Source organism: Strongylocentrotus purpuratus, unplaced genomic scaffold (genome assembly GCF_000002235.5).
Source record: "Strongylocentrotus purpuratus isolate Spur 01 unplaced genomic scaffold, Spur_5.0 spur5_scaffold_4, whole genome shotgun sequence".
Lineage (NCBI taxonomy): Eukaryota > Metazoa > Echinodermata > Echinoidea > Camarodonta > Strongylocentrotidae > Strongylocentrotus > Strongylocentrotus purpuratus.
In genome coordinates this window covers 12,518,361-12,538,866 of record NW_022145610.1, presented here as the reverse complement: position 1 = coordinate 12,538,866, position 20,506 = coordinate 12,518,361, and the positions used below count along the sequence as shown (strand labels likewise).

The window sequence follows — 20,506 nt, the reverse complement described above, 5'->3', positions numbered from 1 at the left end:
GGGCCTATTGATTAATAAATACTTATACCCGTAAATTTCTCTGCATTCAATTTATTTACACCTCTCTGGGAAAATCACAGGTTTCTATATTGGAGATAATGATGTAGATTATGTTGATGATGATGATGATGATGATGGTGATGATGTTGATGATGAAAACGATAGGTGGTGATAATGATTATGATATAGTAATGTGACGATGGTGATGATGATGATAATAAGGAGGCGGGGGAAGGGTAGGAGGAGGTAGAGCACACGAGATATGGAGTGGGAGGAGGAGGAGCGGGAGAAGAAGAAGAAGGAGGAAATGGGCAGAAGGAGGTAAAAAGGTGTATCAGTATGGGATCTGGTTGTGATATATTGGAGGCAAGACAAATGATACACGTCCAACACGGATAAGTTCCAGACTAGGAGTTATCTTTATTAGAGGGGTTTCACAGTGGCCCTCGGTAGGCTCATTACATAACTTTGTCTGGCATAAACATATACCAGTAGGTGGCGCCATTACATACATTGATATGGATTTACATTGATCAAGATACATCACACTGGTTGTTGGTAGTAGTGTGACTTGGCTATTTCAAAATTCTGCATGAATGCTTTGGTTCGGCATGAATAAAAGTGATATCGACCGCTTTATAACAATATGCATGATTTGTTTGCTGATATCATCGAGGAGGGAGAAAGAGCACTGACTCCAAGAACAGCGCAGGCGCAGACTCGAAGTATATTGAGCAAACTGCTTTGCATTCCGGAAGTGTGAACTAAAATTCTTGTTTAGTCTGGACTTAGTCCTGGCTTAACTTATGAGAATACCGCCCAGTACATGTACTAACTTAAGCCAGGGGTTTAAACCATGGATCAGTTAGTCCACCTTTCGAGCATTGAAATTGACTTAGTCCATGGACTAAAGTTAAGCCCGGCCTAACTAATCCACGGACTAAGTTAGGCCAGGTTTAACTTAGGCCGCTTTCGAGAATACCATCCACTGTGTATGATAACCATATTTATAGTTCTGAAGTATTTGACCAATTATTATAAAACATTGTTTGTGTTATTGCCATGTTTCATATTATAAAGTTATAACCTTGTTCATCATATTTGTAGAGTATTTAACCAATAGGCCTAATTGTTAGACACTATTTTTTATCGTTTTTTAGGGACCTTACCTTGGCAAGCTTTTTCCAAGGCCTCCTCGTCTTGCTTCTTTCAATGTATACATTTTTGTTTCAATGTATTATTGGTGTATTCTTCTTTTGAGAATGATGAAATAGATATAAACAAAACTTGAACATGAACTTGAAAGAAGAACCAATCGCGATATAAAAAGGGTCAAAATTAAAAAGATAACGCGGATGACGCATGCGCATCGCATAGTATTGATGATGTCATAATGCGATGCGCAGGCCTCAACCCAAGCGGTCACAATCATACACAAACAAAACAATGCGTGTGAAATAAATAGTGAACATATTTGGAATAATGTCTTTATATCATTGGTAATTCACAACATGGCACCGGGAGGTAAGTATGCTTCCTTTAATATTTTATTTCCATCCTCATCTGCCTTGTCAATATCATCATCCTTATAATTTGTATTTTCAAGTACTTATCCATTCTGCTTAATAAATATCCCCCCCCCCCCCACTCCGTGAACGGAGTGATACCATGCGTGTTCCCGATGATGTCCGGTAAAGGGGTACTTTTCACGCACCAAAGTCCGGCTCGTAGTACACAAAAATCCGGCCCGTATTGACCTTACACACCGGACTGTTTTCAAAAGGAGGGAACATACATATGCGTACCCTGAATAACACTGAGTGCGGGGGGGGGGGGGGGGGGGGGGGGGGGAGGGGGCGGCGGGATAAATATGTTAATCTATTTCATGAGTTTTGTCTGGGGCTGTCTTATTTTCAATCAATCTGCTAACAATGACAGCCCTTCTTCCCTAAATAATTTTATGTTGTTCAATGAAATGTAGTATTTATGACAGCTTAATCATTTCGTTGTTGAAAATAACAATTGTTATATAATTTGCTTATTTATGATTCACTTTTAGAAAAACACTTATTGTATTTTATATTACTAATTGTTATCAAAAAAACTATGTACTTATAGTATGAATGCAAAATAAAAATCAAATCAAATCAAATTAAAAGGAGAACAATTAACCGATGCTAAATATGAGCAAAGGAGCTATAGTCTATAGTAAAGGCCCACATCATGACATGTTTCAATAAGCACATAATGTCCTAATAATATTCATAATATTCGCATGCACATCTCAGATTCATTACTTATTATCGTAAGTTCTAAAAATCGTGTGCATGCAGGTTGGGTAGACAAATTATGTTAACAAATTTTACAAAACGTGCATGAAAATGAAGTTACAAGCAGAAAGAAAAGGGGGCACAATGACCTTGAGTTATGCCTACATAATTTTAAAGGAAGAGGACTGTGACATTATCGAGTTAGATTGAACAGATTTGTGTATTATATACATGTACGAACCTTTATTTTGTAATAATAAACTTTCTTGATATTTTGTTACTTCACGAATGTGCTCCGAAGCTCGATCAACCGGGCACCAGGAGATCTCGGGAAATACGTTCTTTCTGGACATAGTACGAGGTCAGACTCGAACCGTTGGGAATGACCTGCAGAGATTGGGTGGGACAGTGGAAAAGTTCCTCAGCAAAGAGATCGACTACATCATCACCAATGGAAATGTATCTACACCACGGTAATTAGACCTTCAATTAAGGATATGAATTAAAGTTGACAGTTTTTTTTAGAATGATTTGATACTGGCGGGATACTGGATGAATTGTTCATGAATATCTTTGAAACTGCTTGAACATGTTTTTGAAAGCTCTATGCAAACTAAAATGTACGGTATGTTGAATTTCCCGCTTTGTTTTCTTGAGAGAAAATGCAGTTACTTACTTTAGGTCGATACCTTTATACTTTCAAGTAAGAAGGGGGGGGGGGGGGACTTACCCGACATTTCAATTGAAGCCATTGCTAGGGAGCATAGAAATAATATTGAATACACCTGTTACGAGGTACATGTATCTTATGCATGAGATTTTAAACAAAGGTTGTTCTTGACAACTTGAAAGCATTCCAGAGGCTTACCCGACATAGCAACACGGTAGTGTAGTCGGACTCTGATTCCAAGTCATTGTATTTCATTCATAAATGTCAGGTTAACGAAATAACTCAGTTTTAGGAACCCAAGAAAGGAACATAAATGTGAATACATATCCCCCCAATCATACCCCCAATCATCATCTTGAATAAAGATTGAGCGAGGCATTGATACTTGTAGGCAGGGAAGACCACCAAGTTATTTCTTTTTCTTCTTCAGTCCGTTCACACATAACTATTTTAAACGAATCTAGGCAAGAATAATGATATGTTGTTGTCCGCGGACAGGTTGTGTATCCGTTGAAACAGCAATTTGAAGAAATTTATAAGCAATAATTCATAAATCTTCTAAGACATTATGTTGGAGAATAATTATGATAAAGGCAGATATCACTGATGGATAATGCTATTTGATGAATATTTACAATTAAATCTGAAGGCGAAAGAGGAGGCTTTATGTTCACACCCCCCCCCCCCCCATCATACTGATTATTTATAACAAGTCAAATTCGTCTCTTCTAAATATGTGATCTGAGACCTCTCTAGACTCGAGACCTTTATAGCCTTTCTAGCTATTAATTATGTACGCAGCATAGCGCTTTATTAGCTGCGTGATTTTAACCGCGAATTAATTGCGAACTGTATTTTTCTAGCCGGTCTTAAATTTTAGCCTAGCGACTGCACAGTATACAGACGACGAAGAACCTGCATCATTTTGAAGTTAAAACAATAGAACTTAGCTGCGTCAAGTCGATATCTAAGTTCTAAGGTATCGTATTCGCTTCGTAACGTTTATATTAATTGGATAGTGATGTGGTTGTTATTAAATTGATTAATGAGCCTCAAAATGAAGCACTTCTAGTTTCACCTTTTCCACCAATTCCAGCAGCAGTGCAGTGGCGCCTCGTTCACCCGACTCGGCCTGCGCGGCGTCACCGTAGACCCATCAGGCATCAAGAACTGGCAGGACCCGAGGCATGACTGTCTGGAAATTATTCTTTTATCCTTGATATTTGAATTGAACAAGAAATATTTTCATACACCTGTAGAATGATTAAAAGGAGTAGGCCTAGAATCTATACTTGTTATTGTCAATTTGATCTATGACTAGGGGTCTAGCCTAGATCTATTGTTGTTTATTATTCAAGATTTTGGATGTCTTTTTTTTTTCATTAGGAAAACACGAGCATCCAGACCGTCCAGTGCACCTGTGGGACAGAGCAAAGGAACTGAGCCTGAGGTAACTAGATTATGGCTGAGTTAAGGTTAAGTTAAAGGAAAATGATTTAGACAATCAAGAAAGGGCCCAGTTTTTCTGAATAAGAATCCTCTCAAAGAATAAAATATCAGATTCAGACTCAGAGTTCAGACTCGTTGGCCCGAATTCACAAAGGAGGTTTGTCGACAAACCTTGATTTTCGTACGTCATATGATGCGTTTTACGCGTTTGTTTACAAACCTGGTTTGTAAAGAACAAAAGGAGGTTTGGCGAAACAAAAGGAGGTTTGAGCTCAAACCTTGGTCTGAGCTCAAACCTTGCTTTGTGAATTCGGGCCTTTGGCTTTGTGCATTTAGACCCTAGCTAGGCTAATCTGTTTTTAAAGGGCCTGAATAGATTTTGCCATACTTGCTACTGTAGTGTTAGGTGTAGATCTAGAGTCTAGAGGTCTAGTTTTGCTAGCTCAGTTATAACTTAGATCCTGGCTAAAGTTGTTCTTGTCTAGTACTTTGTAGTAGCTTAGCCGTTAGCGCATTATTTATTATTGATCTAGGGACAGGGTCTAGTAAGTTTATCTTCATATTTACAATCTTCTAAGTTCTAGAATCTTTGCTGTGATTTTATTTAAAAGAGTAGGCCTAGGGCTATTCGTTTTAAATTGATTCATACATTGTGTAGTCCTTGCAACAACAACAAACTGAATCGAATCATGTTCTTTTGGCCATTTTTAAGGCAGTAGACTAAACCAAGATACAGAATATGACATGCTCTTACATTTATATATATTTATAGTATTCACGGGGAAGGGCTATGGTCACAAGAAGCAACCAGGCAAAACAGGTACAGGAAAATCATAGAGTTGAGTTTGTCTAATTACTAAATAGGTCTAGATCTAGAGTCTAGATTCTAATACCTAAATGAATTATTTGCCATGCAGTTGAAAGACTACACTGTATACATGTATATGACAATCACATGTTTGGATGATTTTTTAATTTTGGGGGGATAGAATATAGAACTCTGCGCTTTAATCTATTCATGTTTGTGTAAGCATATGATGATTTAAAGACCGTTAATACTTCTGTGCCAGAAGGGATTAGACCACCCAGCAAGGTCACTGACAGGTGGCTATCTCATTAACTCAGCTCTCAACTAACATAAGAAAAAGAGGATCATGGGGGACCAACAGGCACCGATTGGGGAAGTTTTCTATATAGAAGGAGCAAGTAGCTACAAGTAGGACAGTGGGGAATCTCATAGCAACAGACAGTTTTTTGTAATGTAATCAAATTTAATGCTCAAATCTTTGTTAAGTGCCGTGATACAAATTATTTCATTTACCTGTTATGAATAATTGTATTTCAATAGTCAGAATGTGAATTGCATACATTAGTTGTTGCTGGTAGGTAGATGTCATTGACAATGTATGCAATATGCATTCCGACTATTGAAATTCAATTATTTGTACTATTTGTATTATATCCTGGCTAAACAAGACTTTTGCACTTCACATATAGCAGTTGGTCCTTCCAGGGTCAAATCTTACAAAAGTATATTATTTGAATTTTGTTTGCTGACCACCCTACTTCAAGTTTAACCTTGATGTATTTTTATGCTATTCACAGCCTGAAGTCCGCTCTTATGCAGTTGGTGTAGCAGCAAAGTGGGGAATTCAAGTACTTAGTTTAGAAGGTAGACTATAAATAAATAAATAATAAATACAATAATATACTAAATCAATGTACATGTAATTAATTTGCTTTCTGTTTTCTTCACAAATTTTTTTCCATGAAAATAAATACTCCTCCTCCAGAAATTAAAAATGTTATTGTAATTGGCACAATTTAACTTATATTCTACTGATTTTTAAAAAGCATGGACTACTTTTGAAATGGTCATGTCTTTTGTCAATTATATAGCTTTCTTACAATTCCCCTGCTGAGAAACATGATTGAATTGAATTGAATTGAACTTATTTATTATCCGTATGATAGAAATTTGTTGTGTAATACAGAAAAATAAAGATATACAGAAGAACAAGATAATCAACATACCTCACATGGCACAAAAAAGCAATTACCTGGTACTTATGTTAAAAACAAGAATAAAGGAAATACGAGACGGGAAGACAAACAAGGCATGAGGTGTGTTGAATATTTAGCAGATTAAATAATAATTAAGTACTTATAGGAAGAATGCCATTTTATTTTTTAATATTAGGCATCCTGTGAGAAGTTTCAATTCTCGCTACCCCAAATAGCGATTCTGCCGAGATCCGGGGAAAATCCTGAAAACGCGCATTGCATTATGGGATAGCTTTTCGACATTACAGCTTCCTGTGCAGGCGTTCGTGATCACAACCCTCTCTTTCACGGTAGAGTTTAACGGCCTTTTGTGCTAAAGTCACTAATTCTGCCCGAAGCTTTCCATTGCATATTATAATCTTTACAAATTACACTGATTGGCATCGATTTTAGCGTGCGTGAAAACTCTGCACAGCGAACACAGGCGCTAGCTCCAGCGGGATGGGACTCTATACCGGAAGTTGTAGTGACGACCCGAGAGAGTGAAAATTACCTCGTCTCGCGAATTTCGAGATTTTCGTACCTATTTAGGGTAGCGAGAATTGAAAATGAAAGAATTTTGTTTGGCCTGCACCCAGTAAGTAAAATTAAAATTCTAGTTTTATAATAATATCAAAATATCTGCTATCAAATACAAAACTAGCAAGCAACAAACTTAATATCGACTATAATGCAATGTATATTATGTATTCTTCACACAGATTTGAAACAGTGGATTGCAAGACAAAAAGCGGCAGCAGCATCATCTTTACTCCGTCCATCCAGCAAGGCAGGTCGAGTTGCTCCGTCTTGTCAGCTCAGAGAAAACTTCATCAAATTGGAAGATAAATCAAAGTAAGAAGCAAATTCTACCTCTTGATAATTACCCAATTTAAATTGGTTTCCAGATTTTTTTGATATTTTTATCCTGATTTTTTTTTCTTTCGGATTTTCCCTGATTTTTCAAGATTTCCCCCAATTTTCTTACTCAAAAGGGGGGAATGTTGTTAGATGCCATTTTTTTCCTTCTCCGAATCCCCCTTTTTTTTTTTACTCAAGGGGGGGGGGGGGGTGGGGGTGGGGGTAGGGGGTTGATTTTTTTTTTTTTTTAGTGCTCATTTGACTATCACCCCTGTTCTGATCAAGTTATAGCATCAATATTTCAGTGAAAAGATAGGTCTCTAGAAAAATAACCAAATGCCCTAAACCAGAGCATTATACTTACTTGTATGTGTTGAAGATTTGCAGCACAGAGAGAGAGAGAGAAAAGTGGGGGTTGCTAGATCTTGGCAAGTCTTTATGATTACCTACATGTATTGGACATGTATATCCAAAGGGGACCAAATAATAGAGGAAAGTTGTCCTACTGTGCCCAGCTTCTAATGTTATATTGATTAATTTACAATTATCTCCATGATGTACAGAGAAGCCATTACTTGCTTCATGGCTTTACATTGTACGATCATAGCCAATATTTTAGATCATGCACTAATAGAGTTCAGTAACGGTCTTGCAATATCAAGGGTTTTCAGGGTATACATGTACTTTTAGGGAGTACAGTTTAAAAATATACAGAATACTTCCTCAGGGTTTAGAGCATTGTTGAACTTCAATCGAAGTTCATTCTGTGAAAATTGAGCTCTTTAATGTAATCTACAGTAGATATGAACCTGGTCAGTGCCCGATGCAGAGAACGTAGTTATCGTCAAATCAGTATTGATACAGTAAAAATATCTGAATTCAAATTGGCTTCACATTATTTTGCTGCCATTGTTAATTTTTTTTAAACAGATTAGTGTGTGTATATGTTAAATTGCCAGTTTTTCAGTAATTTGGTGTAATATCTAAAAAATAACTTGAAAATATATATGCATGAATTGATATGTTTGAGATTGCCTCTCCAAACTAGCAAAAAAAATTGTTTTATCTATCACAATTACTGTAATGAAACATGTATATCTTATAAGTCTAAAGGTTAATAGCTCAACCTTGTGGTGATATGTTAGGCATGCACAACTACACAGGTACATCTCTGTATAGATTCTACAGTGGGAGTCTCATGTACTGATATGTATGTTTCAACTAATACAGTTTCTTTTGAGCTTCTAACTTGATGTCAAGCATTATTATTACAACTTCTTTCTTTAAACATTCCTTAAACGAATTAACATCCTTGACACTGTTTTCATTTCCTATCTAGGAAGTATCAACCGACGGTCAAGCGTCCATCCACGTGGCCAAGGCCAGACTTCACTGCGTCCACTGGATCCCCGTTCACCACGGATGCCTATAGTCCCCCAAAGACCCGGTCAGCGGGTCGCTTGACCAACGCCCGTAAAAAGCCTGCAGCCAGGGGCAGTGTGTCGCCACAAAGAAAGGTATGCAGAATGGTTGTGTCTACTGATATATATAACCCATGTATGTCATTGAAGAAGCTTTGAAATATACCATTTGTAATGAGTTTTCCAAGTTGACATGGTAGCTTAAACACCGTCTTGAATAACTCTCTCAGACAGTGTAACTGATGTCTATATATCTCCCATTGTCTGTTCTATCATATGTACACTGTATATATGAATATGACTGACATATATACATGTATGTAATTCTTTTCTTTCTGTTATCTCTCTCTCTCTCTCTCTCCTGTCTTTCCTTTCTCTTTCTTTTCTTTTTCTTCATCTGACCCTATCCCCCTCCCTCCACTTTCCCCCCTCGCCCTATTTCCCACTCTATTTTCATTTCCTCTCCCTCTATTTACTTCTGGCTCTCTTTCCCTCTTCCTCCCTCTCCCTCTCTCTCTCTCTTTCTCTCTCTTTCCCTTATGTCTCTCTTTACCTCTTCTTCTCTCTCCCCCTCCTTCTTTGCACTCCCCCCTCCCCTCATCCCCATTTCTCTCTGTCTCTTTTCTTTCTCCCTCATTGCCTCCTTCCAATCAACAGACGAGGCAGACGCGCCAGGTAGCCGCCACCAGAAGATCAGCCCCGCCCTCACCAGTTAAACCGTCACCCAGAGGAAGATCCCCTCGTGTAACCAGGGTAACCAGAGGACCAATTGTCACCTTCCAACTGGCCAAGATCCCTCCGGCATCTGAAGTTATCCCAAAGTGAGTCCAAGAAATGATGCATCTCAAACATATTGGTTGTTGCACAAAAACAAAAGTAACGCTTGGAGATTGTGCTTTCAGTTGCAATGCTCCAAAGCTTTGGAATAACCTACCAGTAGACATTTAAAAAAAGCCTTTATCTGTTGCTGTCTTCAAAGTTTTCTGAAGACACACTTGTTTTAAGGAATTTTTTTGAATAGTTTTGATAGTAGCACTGCCCGAAATGTTTGCAGTAGTAATAGCTACACTATTTAAATTGATCAAATTATTATTATTATATATGTGGAGTTGGTGAATTATTCACTATTTCATATCGTTTAGCACTTTGTGGGCAGTAGGAAAGAGTAGTAGATTGATCCCTACATATATTATGAATATTTGGTAGAGATTGGAGTATGATAAAAAAAAATGTTTGTGCTTGTTTGCTTTGAGAATGGAGTTGAAAATATAATTAGTGTAAATTTGAAGGGGCAAATATGATTCATATCAAACTTCTGTAGAGGTTGTTTTATCAATTTTTATACGGGTTACTGATTTGAGTCAAATAACCTAATAATGGATTACAAAGGGCCTCATCCCGGAAAATAACATATACATTCAACAATTTTCAACATTTAATGTTTATATTTTAGAGTCAAGCCATTCAAGAAGGTCAATGTTACGTTGAGGAAAGTGACACGACAGCTAGACTTTGATGATGTCATTATCCCTTCCCCTGTCAGCACTACTAAGACTAAGGTCATGAGGGTATCTAAGAAAGTCGCTATACTCAAGGTTAGTCAAATCTGAAGCCTGAAGGGACCGTTTATGTCGAAGCTTAATGAAAATTCATGGCTGTGTGATAATTAAGACTAGTTTCCAATAACATTAAATCACAATTTAATGACCACTTCACCAAATTGAGATTCATATTGAGTGTTTTTAGTTGTCAAACAACATGAATAACTTTCTTTTCATTTTATCTCTTTCTGCTTTTGGACAATTCAAGGTGGATTCAGTTGGATTTTGTTTCTGTCATGTTTGTTTGGTAATTTGTACCTGCAGGAGCTTCAAGATCGTCTCGATGGCATCACCGATCTATATTTTTTCTCTACCTCTTTCTGCTTTTGCACAATTCAAGTTGAATTCAGTTAGATTTTTTTCTTCCTTCATGTTTGTTTGGTGATTTGTACCTGCAGGAACTTCAAGATCATCTCGATGGCATCACTGATCTATATTTTTTCTTTACCTCTTTCTGCTTTTGCACAATTCAAGTTGGATTCAGTTACATTTTCTTTCATCACGTTTGTTTGGTGATTTGTACTTGCAGGACCTTCAAGATCGTCTTGATGGCATCACCGATGAATCCCCCGTCAAGACGACACCCAGACGCCAGCAGCCAGCCAGAAGGCGTAGGAAGGGCTCCACCTCCCCCAGACCCGTCACAGTCGCACGGCTTGCTCGTCAGCTCAAGAAAGAACTGCACCAGACCTCCCCAGAGATCTCTCCCATGCCCCTCAGAAACGGCAAGATGAAATTTGGGGCCTATTGATGAATGTTTGAAAATGAAGATGAACATTAACAGAGGTGCCAACTAGTACGATTTTATTGTATTTCGTACAATTTTTAGAATTAAATATGACAGTATGATTTTTCCTCAATAAGGACAAAAATTCAATGGCAAAATGCCCATTGTCTCCTGTAAAGTCTCCTACAAGCATCTCACATCAGCAATTTGGGGATGTTCATTGGTTTATCGAAAACACCAGTCATGACCAAATCATGCATATTCAACCAATGGTCCTTAAAAAAATTCTTCCTGTATGTAGGAACTTATGCAAATTGGTTAGAAAGTATTTATTGATCAAAAGTAGGATTTTTTGGGGGAAAAGAATAGGATTTTTGTTTCAGTTGGGGTTGGCAGCTCTGCATTCACAAATCTACCTGATCAATAAAGAAATACCACCTTGAGTATTCATGCATTGCAATTGTATGTTGTAAATAATAACTGGAATATGTATTCAAACAATAGCTTGCAAAGCCATGGAATTAACATTCTCTGTGCAGTCGATATATGATTGAAATCATCAACATAGTGCCATCATGTGCTTTCATGCCATGCAATTATATGAGTAAAACTTTGTTATAATATGATTGCAAATTTAGAGTAACAGCCAATATGAAAGTGTGTTTCCAAGATATATGTTTAGCTATCAATTTTCTCCTTCCAAAGTGTGAACTGAAGTTTGAAAAAATGAATATTCATGAAATGAAATACAATGTAGTTACCTTGAATTTCAGAACAAGAAGAGATTTTATTTTCCATAAGCTGATTCAAGTTTTAATGTTTATTTAGTTATTATTCTTTGCATATCTTGGATAAGTAATGAATGAAAAAGAATGAATCATTTTACAGAATAATAATGTTTGTATATTTGTTGGTAGCAACTTTGATGACTAGAGTACATCTGAATTGATTTTGATATATTTTTTTAATATGATTTCTACAGTATTACCTTTGCCAAATAAAAGAATATGTAAATTTATAAGAAATGTTAAATATTTTACTTTGAATTTGTTATTTACTTTTGTTGCAATAGATATTATATTCCAAATGTGAATGAAATAATGTTTATTTAACTCAATCTTGTACAAATCATAATTTGTTCTGATAGATCAAGAATCAGAAGGGCATTATTATTGACTTAAAGCCCTTCCGGCTCTCAACAGACAGCATCTCACTAATTTGATTGATTGATTGATTGATTGATTGATTGATCGAGTGGTCAATTATATATTTACTTGATTGCTTGATTAATTGGTTGATATGTAACTTGAAGCCACAAAAGCGAGCATATTGAGTCTTACGGTCAACAACTAAATTATTCGTAACCTTACCAAGTTTTAAGTTTTAAGTGTGTGAAAAAAGAATTGTTGTGATTTATGTTTCTTGAGAATGTGCCATATTAAAGGCCCACTGCACTACTTGTAACTACTTGCGCCCTCTATATAACAAACAATGCCTAATCGGTGACCATAATTGGTCCCCCATGATCCTCTTTTCCTTATGTTAACTGAGATCGAGCTGAGTTGATGAGATAAGTGACCTTGCAGGGCGCTCTAATCCCTCCTGTAAACTACGGCAGATAAGCTTTAAAGCTTCCATCTAAAAGTATATATTCAACAAAAGTCCTATAACTCAGCTGGTCCGCCTTTCATTCTGGAGTTAATACAAAAAACTTGACACCAAAATTCAAATTTGTATGGGGTATGAATAATTTAGTTAACTGTATGCACATTCTATAAGATTGCTCTATATACTGTACGTCAAATGAGTACATAATTACAAATGAATACCCTATACCAAGACCGATATGATTTTGAATTTCTGTCCAAGTACCGGTATCCTATTTGGAGACATATAATATATATACAAACCTACAAAACATATGTCCTGTTCCTAGAAAGCTCTATTGCTCAGTTTTTCCAAACTTGAAGCCTGACTGTGAACATACCTTGTGACCTTCTTTTGCTGCAATATTGTGCTTCCATTTGCCAATTGGTAGAAAATATTACTCCCCGTATTTATTTTGACACTCGTACATCATTGAGCACTCATATATCATTAAACAATGCCAGTTGCCATTTTGTTCCTGTTGTGTTGAATTTATATTATGAGTTTGTAGCCAGCCATAGCAAATGTTTTATATATTGGGGCTACAGACGTTTTCATACAGCCCCGTACTTCTTGTGTTGTCTTTTTGGATCTAATTATTTATTTTATTTTACTTTGAAATAAACTTTGGAAGAAATTGTGGTGTCCTTGTTGTGCTTCTTATGTGCCTACCGTATATAGTTTATTTATGATTAAGAAGTAAAAAAAGTTCATTGCAAATTGAAGTTTTTAGTTCAGACAGGGGCTGCCATAGAAAAACCAACAATTTGTTATTGAATTTCAAGCCATATATGTTCTAGAGAGCAGAGAGAAAAAGAGAGGGAGAGAGAAAAAGAGAGGGAGAGGGAAAAAAAACAAATTTCTAAGCAATATGTGTGAATATTTTATGTTGGATGAAGATCCTAAATTCGCACATGTAGCCAAGAATTGAAAAAATGAAATAAAAATCTGAAATTTTCTTGCTTAAGTTAGCCCTAAAATACAAATAGATCCACTTCTTGTAGGTTAGCAAAATATTATACAGTGCAAAATCAACGTAATAGCTGAGCACGAGACTATTAAAATAAAAAAACTAGTTTTTCACTGCTTCTCCGTCTGGAACAAAGGCTAAATCCTGATCTTGATTTTTCCGATTCCCAATAATATTTCGGTACGTAAATCGTGTTTTTTAATGATTTCTACTCGATATTTGTGGATGTTTATTGTCAATTGATTAGCAAATATAGGCAGGTAACATGACAATGAGTTTTCGTGCGCAAATAATGAGTGAAATTATCGGTTTTGTGCACTCTGGTACCTGTGTCTGCTATATGTTGTCCCACATGCTTACTTTTCTGTGTGTTAATATAAAGTTAATAATGATGTCTCGATGTTTGTTCATCAGTTGTCGCTCAATCGTAGATAGATTTTGTTTGAAAATATTTTGTCATTCATGTGAATTCATTTGTAGATGTACTATTTTACTACAGCTTGCAGTGATTTCTATGTATTTTATTACTTGTTTTAAACTTTTCACTGCCGTTGATTGTTTTCTCTCATTTTCTTTTCTCCCTCTCTCCCTCTCTCCCTCTCTCTATCCCCTCTCTCTCCCTCTCTCTCTCTCTCTCTCTCTCTCTCTCTCTCTCTCTCTATCCCCCTCTCTCTCTCTCTCTCTCTCTCTATCCCCCCCTCTCTCTCTCTCTCTCTCTATCCCCCTCTCTCTCTCTCTATCCCCCCTCTCTCTCTCTATCTATCTCTCTCTCTCTCTATCTATCTCTCTCTCTCTCTTTCTCTCTCTCATTCCTTTCTCTCTCTCATTCCTTTCTCTCTCTTTCCTTTCATTCTTCTTGTTCTTGTCCTTGATCTTGATCTTCTTCTACTTCTTACAGAGATGGCAATTTTTCATGAAGAAAAGTAGAATTCTAGATCTATTTGTTACATTGTATTATCTTTGAATAGACCCTAGTTTCTTTCTTCCTAGGCTTTGCGCAAATAAGGACTTTCTCAAAGATTCCATTATTTACATGAAGGCTTCAAATAGAATACTGCTCAGTCTGGTATATTAAGCATTTTGATGACTTCTTACTCTTAGAGCAGGCATGCTCAGTTGAATATCATAAAACCTGAATAGGTACGAACATAGGAAAAAGTGTTGTTCAGAAAAACAATTTCCATGACATTCAAAGCTTTATCATATTTGATTTATCACCCCAGTGACTGACTGCATACTTATTCTCCTATTCACAGGTCAGTCAAGCATATTCAAGCGATGTGATAAGTGAACCAAAGACCGATTAAACAGTGCTGATATCACAATAATCGGGACTATGGAAGATCCATCTTCAGCGGACTCCCTGGAAGCAACCAACCCTCAAGCCTCAGACCACCTTAGCAAACACGAGTCTACTTCAGGAGGAGATCAAGAGATTGAACCAAATGATGTAGAAATGAAAGATGAGACTGACTCGTGGACTGCCCCAGATGGCTCATTTTCCAAGCGCATCATTAAAAAGGGTTCTGGGTTTACGACCCCAAATGATGGTGCTTCTTGTCAGGTCACCATCTCAATAGTGGATCCGTTGGAGGACAATGACGTAGGTTATCCGACAGGTGAGCAGGTTGATATCGTGCTTGGTGATGGCTGTGGGAGGTTCTCTGAAGCGATAGACGCATGCCTGGAGACTATGCATCAAGGAGAAGAGAGTGAGCTCCGAGTCTTTGACGAACACCATGTCGAATCAGTTGATCAGACCCATGGTTCAGCAGCTGCAGAATTCAGAAGTGAGGCGGGGGATGGTCAAATATCAAACGGGGTGGCTACCTTTCGCGTTACATTGCATAGCTTCACAAGGAACAAAGACATCCACAAGATGAGCGTTGGGGATATCTTAACCAGAGTGTCTCAGCTGAAAGACTACGGGACAACGTGCTTCAAGGAGCGTAAACTTCAGCTCGCGGAGCGCTTCTACATCCGTGCCGGTCGCTACTTGATCATGGTGTGCCATCCGCAAGACGTCAAAGACCTAGACGACGAAGAACGACAGCAGTATCTGTTACTGAAGAAAGGTTGTTCACTCAATCTTGCTGCGTGCCACCTGAAACAAAAGCGATATGACGATGTAATCACCCATTGCACAATTGCCCTGGAGATTGAGCCGCTAAACGCAAAGGCACTCTTCCGCCGCTGTCAAGCTTACCTCGCATTGGACGAGTTTGAGAAGACCAGGACGGATATACAGACTGCTTTGGGGGAAGATCCTGAGAGTCGGCTCTTTCTAGAACAGAAAAGACTTCTGGGGAAGAGAGAGAGAAAAGTGTTTAATAATCTCTCTAGAGGGATGAATAAGATGTTTGGAGGACCATCATGATTGATGCTAACCAATTGCTTACTGGAACCGGATGGTCCCGGTGTTAAGCATTTAGGAATTAGAAAATTCAGTAGTCAGCGGGTTAACGGTCATGGGCCAGTTTTCAGTAGAGAGAGAGGCAAAGATTGCTTGGAGTCGAAGCCTGGAAATCGGTTACTTAAGCCTCGTTCAGAAATGATGGGGCAGAACCGTAGCTTTTTTAAAATGATGACGTGAATTGAAATACACTTCGCATTTCTGTGTCTTATAGTTATAAAAAAGAGCACAGAATTCATACAGCAATACCCTTGTGCACAGTTGTCATTTATTGTATACTAAATTGATAATTTTTGTTGTTGCTTGCAGCCTTTTAATGCACCATATATCTGAACCAACCTCTTTGGTTATATATATATTCAACATGCATACAGTGTTTTTCATTATTCATTCTCAAATCAAATAACTGCCTGACAAATTATCTAATGTAAAATGTTAAAGATAATACGAAGTTTTGGTATGGGGGTCATGATTTTGGTTCAAATGAACATTTTGGGAGCATATGCGATCCTACAATATTCAGTGATCGTTGTCGCGGTTGAAATCGAGTCTACAGTTATGAATTGTAAATAATACACTCTTTATGTTGTAGAGCTCCGTCTTAAGGTCCACATATTAATTAAGCTATACAACAATGTTTCTTGACTAAAATTGACCGAATAGCTATTTCCGTTTGGAAATTATATATCACAACTACATATTCTGAGATTTTCATGGTCGCAGCTATCATTGTACAGACGTAGGCGCTATTTGAAATTTATCAAAATTTACTGGGAGCACCAGTAATTTTTATATTTAATTTTTCTCGAAAGCAGAAGTATTTTAGGGGCTAAATTTTCTAGTGCTTATGATACATTCACAGGGGCATCCAAACATACCAAAATTGTAAAGAATCACAATCCACCCAATTTTCAAAATTGTCCAAAACTTTGTATTACCTTTAAGTCTGGCAATATGATGAACATTCCACTTCATATTTTTGAGCATATAATTATTTTTTCTACAAAGAATATGACAAACTTTAATCAGAAGATGTTATGTTGACTCATTCCATGTCAGAAATGTTGCCCAATTCTATTGAAATTGGTAAAGTTGGTTTGATTTATTGTGAAAATGGGGATCAATCAGTGGCTCTTTGAAAATGATCTTCAAGACAATTTACAATTTTGTTGGGATTATCAGGAATAATCCTGGGTTCAATAGGTGAGCATAGGTTATACGTATACTTAAAGGCATCGTTAAACCATGTTAAATCTGAGATGCATGGCCCTACGTGTTATCAGTGTCTGGTGTAATATGTAATATTGAAGCCTTAAAAAATTGCGCTTCAAAATGATCATGAAGTGCCTCAAAAAAGTAAAAATCTTTGGTGACCGGTTTTACCATACCAGTACTCATTTCCCCCAATAGACTGCAGTGTTATAAAACCTGTTAAAACAAAAAATAAAATTTTGATATCCCATCATAAATATCTTGATAGTCAGAGAGGCTTGTAAAAGTCGAGGGGTTCCTGACTGACCTAAAGGTTTTATAATTATCATCGCAGCATGAGCTTAATCTAGGATTTTGTTTCAGAATCTGAGACAAAAATACCCAATCACTTTAAAAGTTAGTTTGTAGAGAAATGAGGACTTTTTGAATGCTTGATAAATTTAACCTTACATAATAATTTCTTGTCATTATGTTTCATTTGCATGTTGATCACAACTCAAGGACATTATATTGATTCCCTAGATGCTGACTGTTGAATATGATACAATGATCTTTTGCAACAATGTAATCAGTTTCATGAATAGAATCAGATGTTACTTTTTGCTTTTAAAAAAATGCTATAAATTTATATTGGAAAAGATATTGATGTTACATGTATTTATTTGAATAGAAAGGTACCCAGGCTGCATCCCATGATTGAAACTAATGTTTGTTGCTGGTTACATTGGTATGTGATGTCATTAGTTGACTTTAATAGATGAACAAAAATGTATTGATTGATAAATGGGTAAATTTATAAACAGATGGACAAACATGGATTGAGATGTAGATAGAGTGATAGGTGGAGAGACTGATAAAACAATTGATAATGAATTGATGGATGAGATGATGAGTAGTATAGTAGGGATGATTGATATGATTGTGGGATGGATGGATAGAAAGATTGTGCATTTTAATTGTGAGGTATTATTATTATTATTATTATTGATGAGTGGATGAACTGACATGTAGACTGAAGGGTAAATTGAAGAGTAGATCAGTAGATGAATTGACTAATAAATGGATTGAGCAGTGGATTAGTGGATGGATAGACTGTAAATGGATGGATGAATGAATCGAGTGATGATTAGAAGAGTTGATTAATATGACTGGTGGATTGATTGATGGGCTGATAGGTTGACGAGTGAATGAACTGACATGTATATTGAAGAATAGATTGATTGATGAATAGACTAAATAATGGATTGAGCGATGAAGGGTTTGAATGACAGTAGCTTGGTGGGATGGATAAACTGATGTATAAATATAAATGGATTGACTGATTAAATAGATAGATTAATGGATGGAATTATGAGAAGCAGAGATGATTGATATGACTGTTGGATGGATTGATATATGGACTAGTAGATTGGTGAACTTGTATGTAGATTGAAGAATAGACTAAGGCATGGATTGAATGATAGTAAATTGGTGGATGGTGAAAATGATAAGAGCAATAAAAAGATAGATCTGTTGATGTGGAAGGATGGACTGGCGGAGGGTCTAATAGATATTGAAGATTCACATATACATCTAGATGGAAGAATAAACTGATGGAAAGATTGATGGAATAATTGTTGAATAAATACAGAGCCCATTTTTTTTTTTTTTTTGCTCCCGAAAATTTGAAAAACGCGCCGGCCAAAAATTCGCTCAGTGGGGGGGGGGGGGGGGTAGTGAGCACATTTTTTTTTTTTGATCCTCAAAAAAATTTCAATTTGCACCCCCCCCCCCCTTGAGCGCCAGGGGGGGGGGCCCAACCCCCAAAAAAGGTAAAAATCACGTGATTTTACATGATTTTTTTCTCAAGGGGGGGGGGGCCCGGGCCCCCCGGGCCCCCCCCCCTGGATCCGCCACTGCCTCCCTCCCTCCCTCTTTCTCTCTCTCTCTTGAAGTTTTTTCTTTTCTTTCTTTTCTCTTTCATTATTGCTTAGTTCTGTTTAGAGTAAAGGTATTCCCCCTTCACAAAACTATCTCTAGTAATAAGCATTTTCAATCCATCATGTATCAATGTACCTAGTGGGGAGACAACCTTCTCTCCTCCCTCTTTCTCTCTCTGTCACTCCATGTAAATATCTCTATTTTTTATCTCCCACTTTGTGTAAAACTCTATTTCTATTTCTTTCTCTCTCTCACTTTATATAAATCTCTCTTTCTCTCTCTCTCTCTCTCTTACTCCATGTAAATCTTTCTCTTCCTCTCTCACTCTATGTAAATCTCTCTATTTTTCTCTCTCTCACTCCATGTAAATCTCTCCATTTCTCTCTCACTTTACGTAAATCTCTCTCTCTCTCTCTCTCTCACTCTCTCTCTCTCACTCCATGTAAATCTCTCTATTTCTCTCCCTCTCTCTCTCACTCCATGTAAATCTCTCTATTTCTCTCCCTCTCTCTCTCACTCCATGTAAATCTCTCTCTCTCTCTCTCTCACTCCATGTAAATCTCTATATTTCTGTCTCTCACTCCATGTACATCTCCTCCTCACTCTCTGTTGAAGCTTTTTTTTCTTCCTTTCTTTTATCTCTCATTATTGCTCAGATCCAGCAGTTAGAATTAGGCATTCCCCTTCACACCAAAAAATACTTTCACACATCAATATATCTAATGGAGAGACAACGGTTTCAATAAAGCAGTCGACACCGAGGTTATTTTTTGTTCACAGCATTTTACTGCAGTTTTGCGATCATCTCCGACTTGCCTATGCACAACAACATCTCTCTCTCTCTCCCTCTCACTCTATGTAAATCTCTCTATTTCTCTCTCACTTTACGTAAATCTCTCTTTCTCTCTCACTCCATGTAAATCTCTCTATTTCTCTCTCTCACTTTACGTAAATCTCTCTCTCTCTTTCTGTCTCTCACTTTACGTAAATCTCTCTCTCTCTTTCTCACTCCATGTAAATCTATCTATTTCTGTCTCTCACTTTACGTAAATCTCTCTCTCTCTCACTCCATGTAAATCTCTCTCTCTCTCTCTCTCACTCCCCGTAAATCTCTCTATTTCTGTCTCTCACTTTACGTAAATCTCTCTCTCTCTTTCACACTCCATGTAAATCTCTCTATTTCTGTCTCTCACTTTACGTAAAGCTCTCTCTCTCTCTCTCACTCCATGTAAATCTCTCTCTCTCTCTCTCTCTCTCACTCCATGTAAATCTCTCTATTTCTCTCTCTCTCTCTCACTCCAT

At 37.2% G+C, this 20,506-nt stretch overlaps 2 protein-coding genes across 2 annotated transcripts; both read left to right on the top strand.

Annotated features, from left to right (window-relative positions):
- The first annotated feature begins 2,521 nt into the window (after window positions 1-2,521).
- Window positions 2,522-12,390, top strand: LOC100888020. Its single transcript, XM_030998155.1, has 8 exons — window positions 2,522-2,743; window positions 4,327-4,390; window positions 5,995-6,061; window positions 7,155-7,287; window positions 8,633-8,810; window positions 9,372-9,535; window positions 10,168-10,309; window positions 10,845-12,390. The coding sequence occupies exons 1-8, from the start codon at window positions 2,559-2,561 to the stop codon at window positions 11,064-11,066; spliced, it is 1,155 nt and encodes a 384-aa protein (XP_030854015.1). The 5' UTR covers window positions 2,522-2,558; the 3' UTR covers window positions 11,067-12,390.
- Window positions 12,391-13,754: 1,364 nt separating this feature from the next.
- Window positions 13,755-16,780, top strand: LOC593023 (peptidyl-prolyl cis-trans isomerase FKBP62). The gene is made up of 2 exons (XM_003723879.3): window positions 13,755-13,839; window positions 14,916-16,780. The coding sequence occupies exon 2, from the start codon at window positions 14,996-14,998 to the stop codon at window positions 16,034-16,036; it is 1,041 nt and encodes a 346-aa protein (XP_003723927.1). The 5' UTR covers window positions 13,755-13,839; window positions 14,916-14,995; the 3' UTR covers window positions 16,037-16,780.
- Window positions 16,781-20,506: the final 3,726 nt, after the last annotated feature.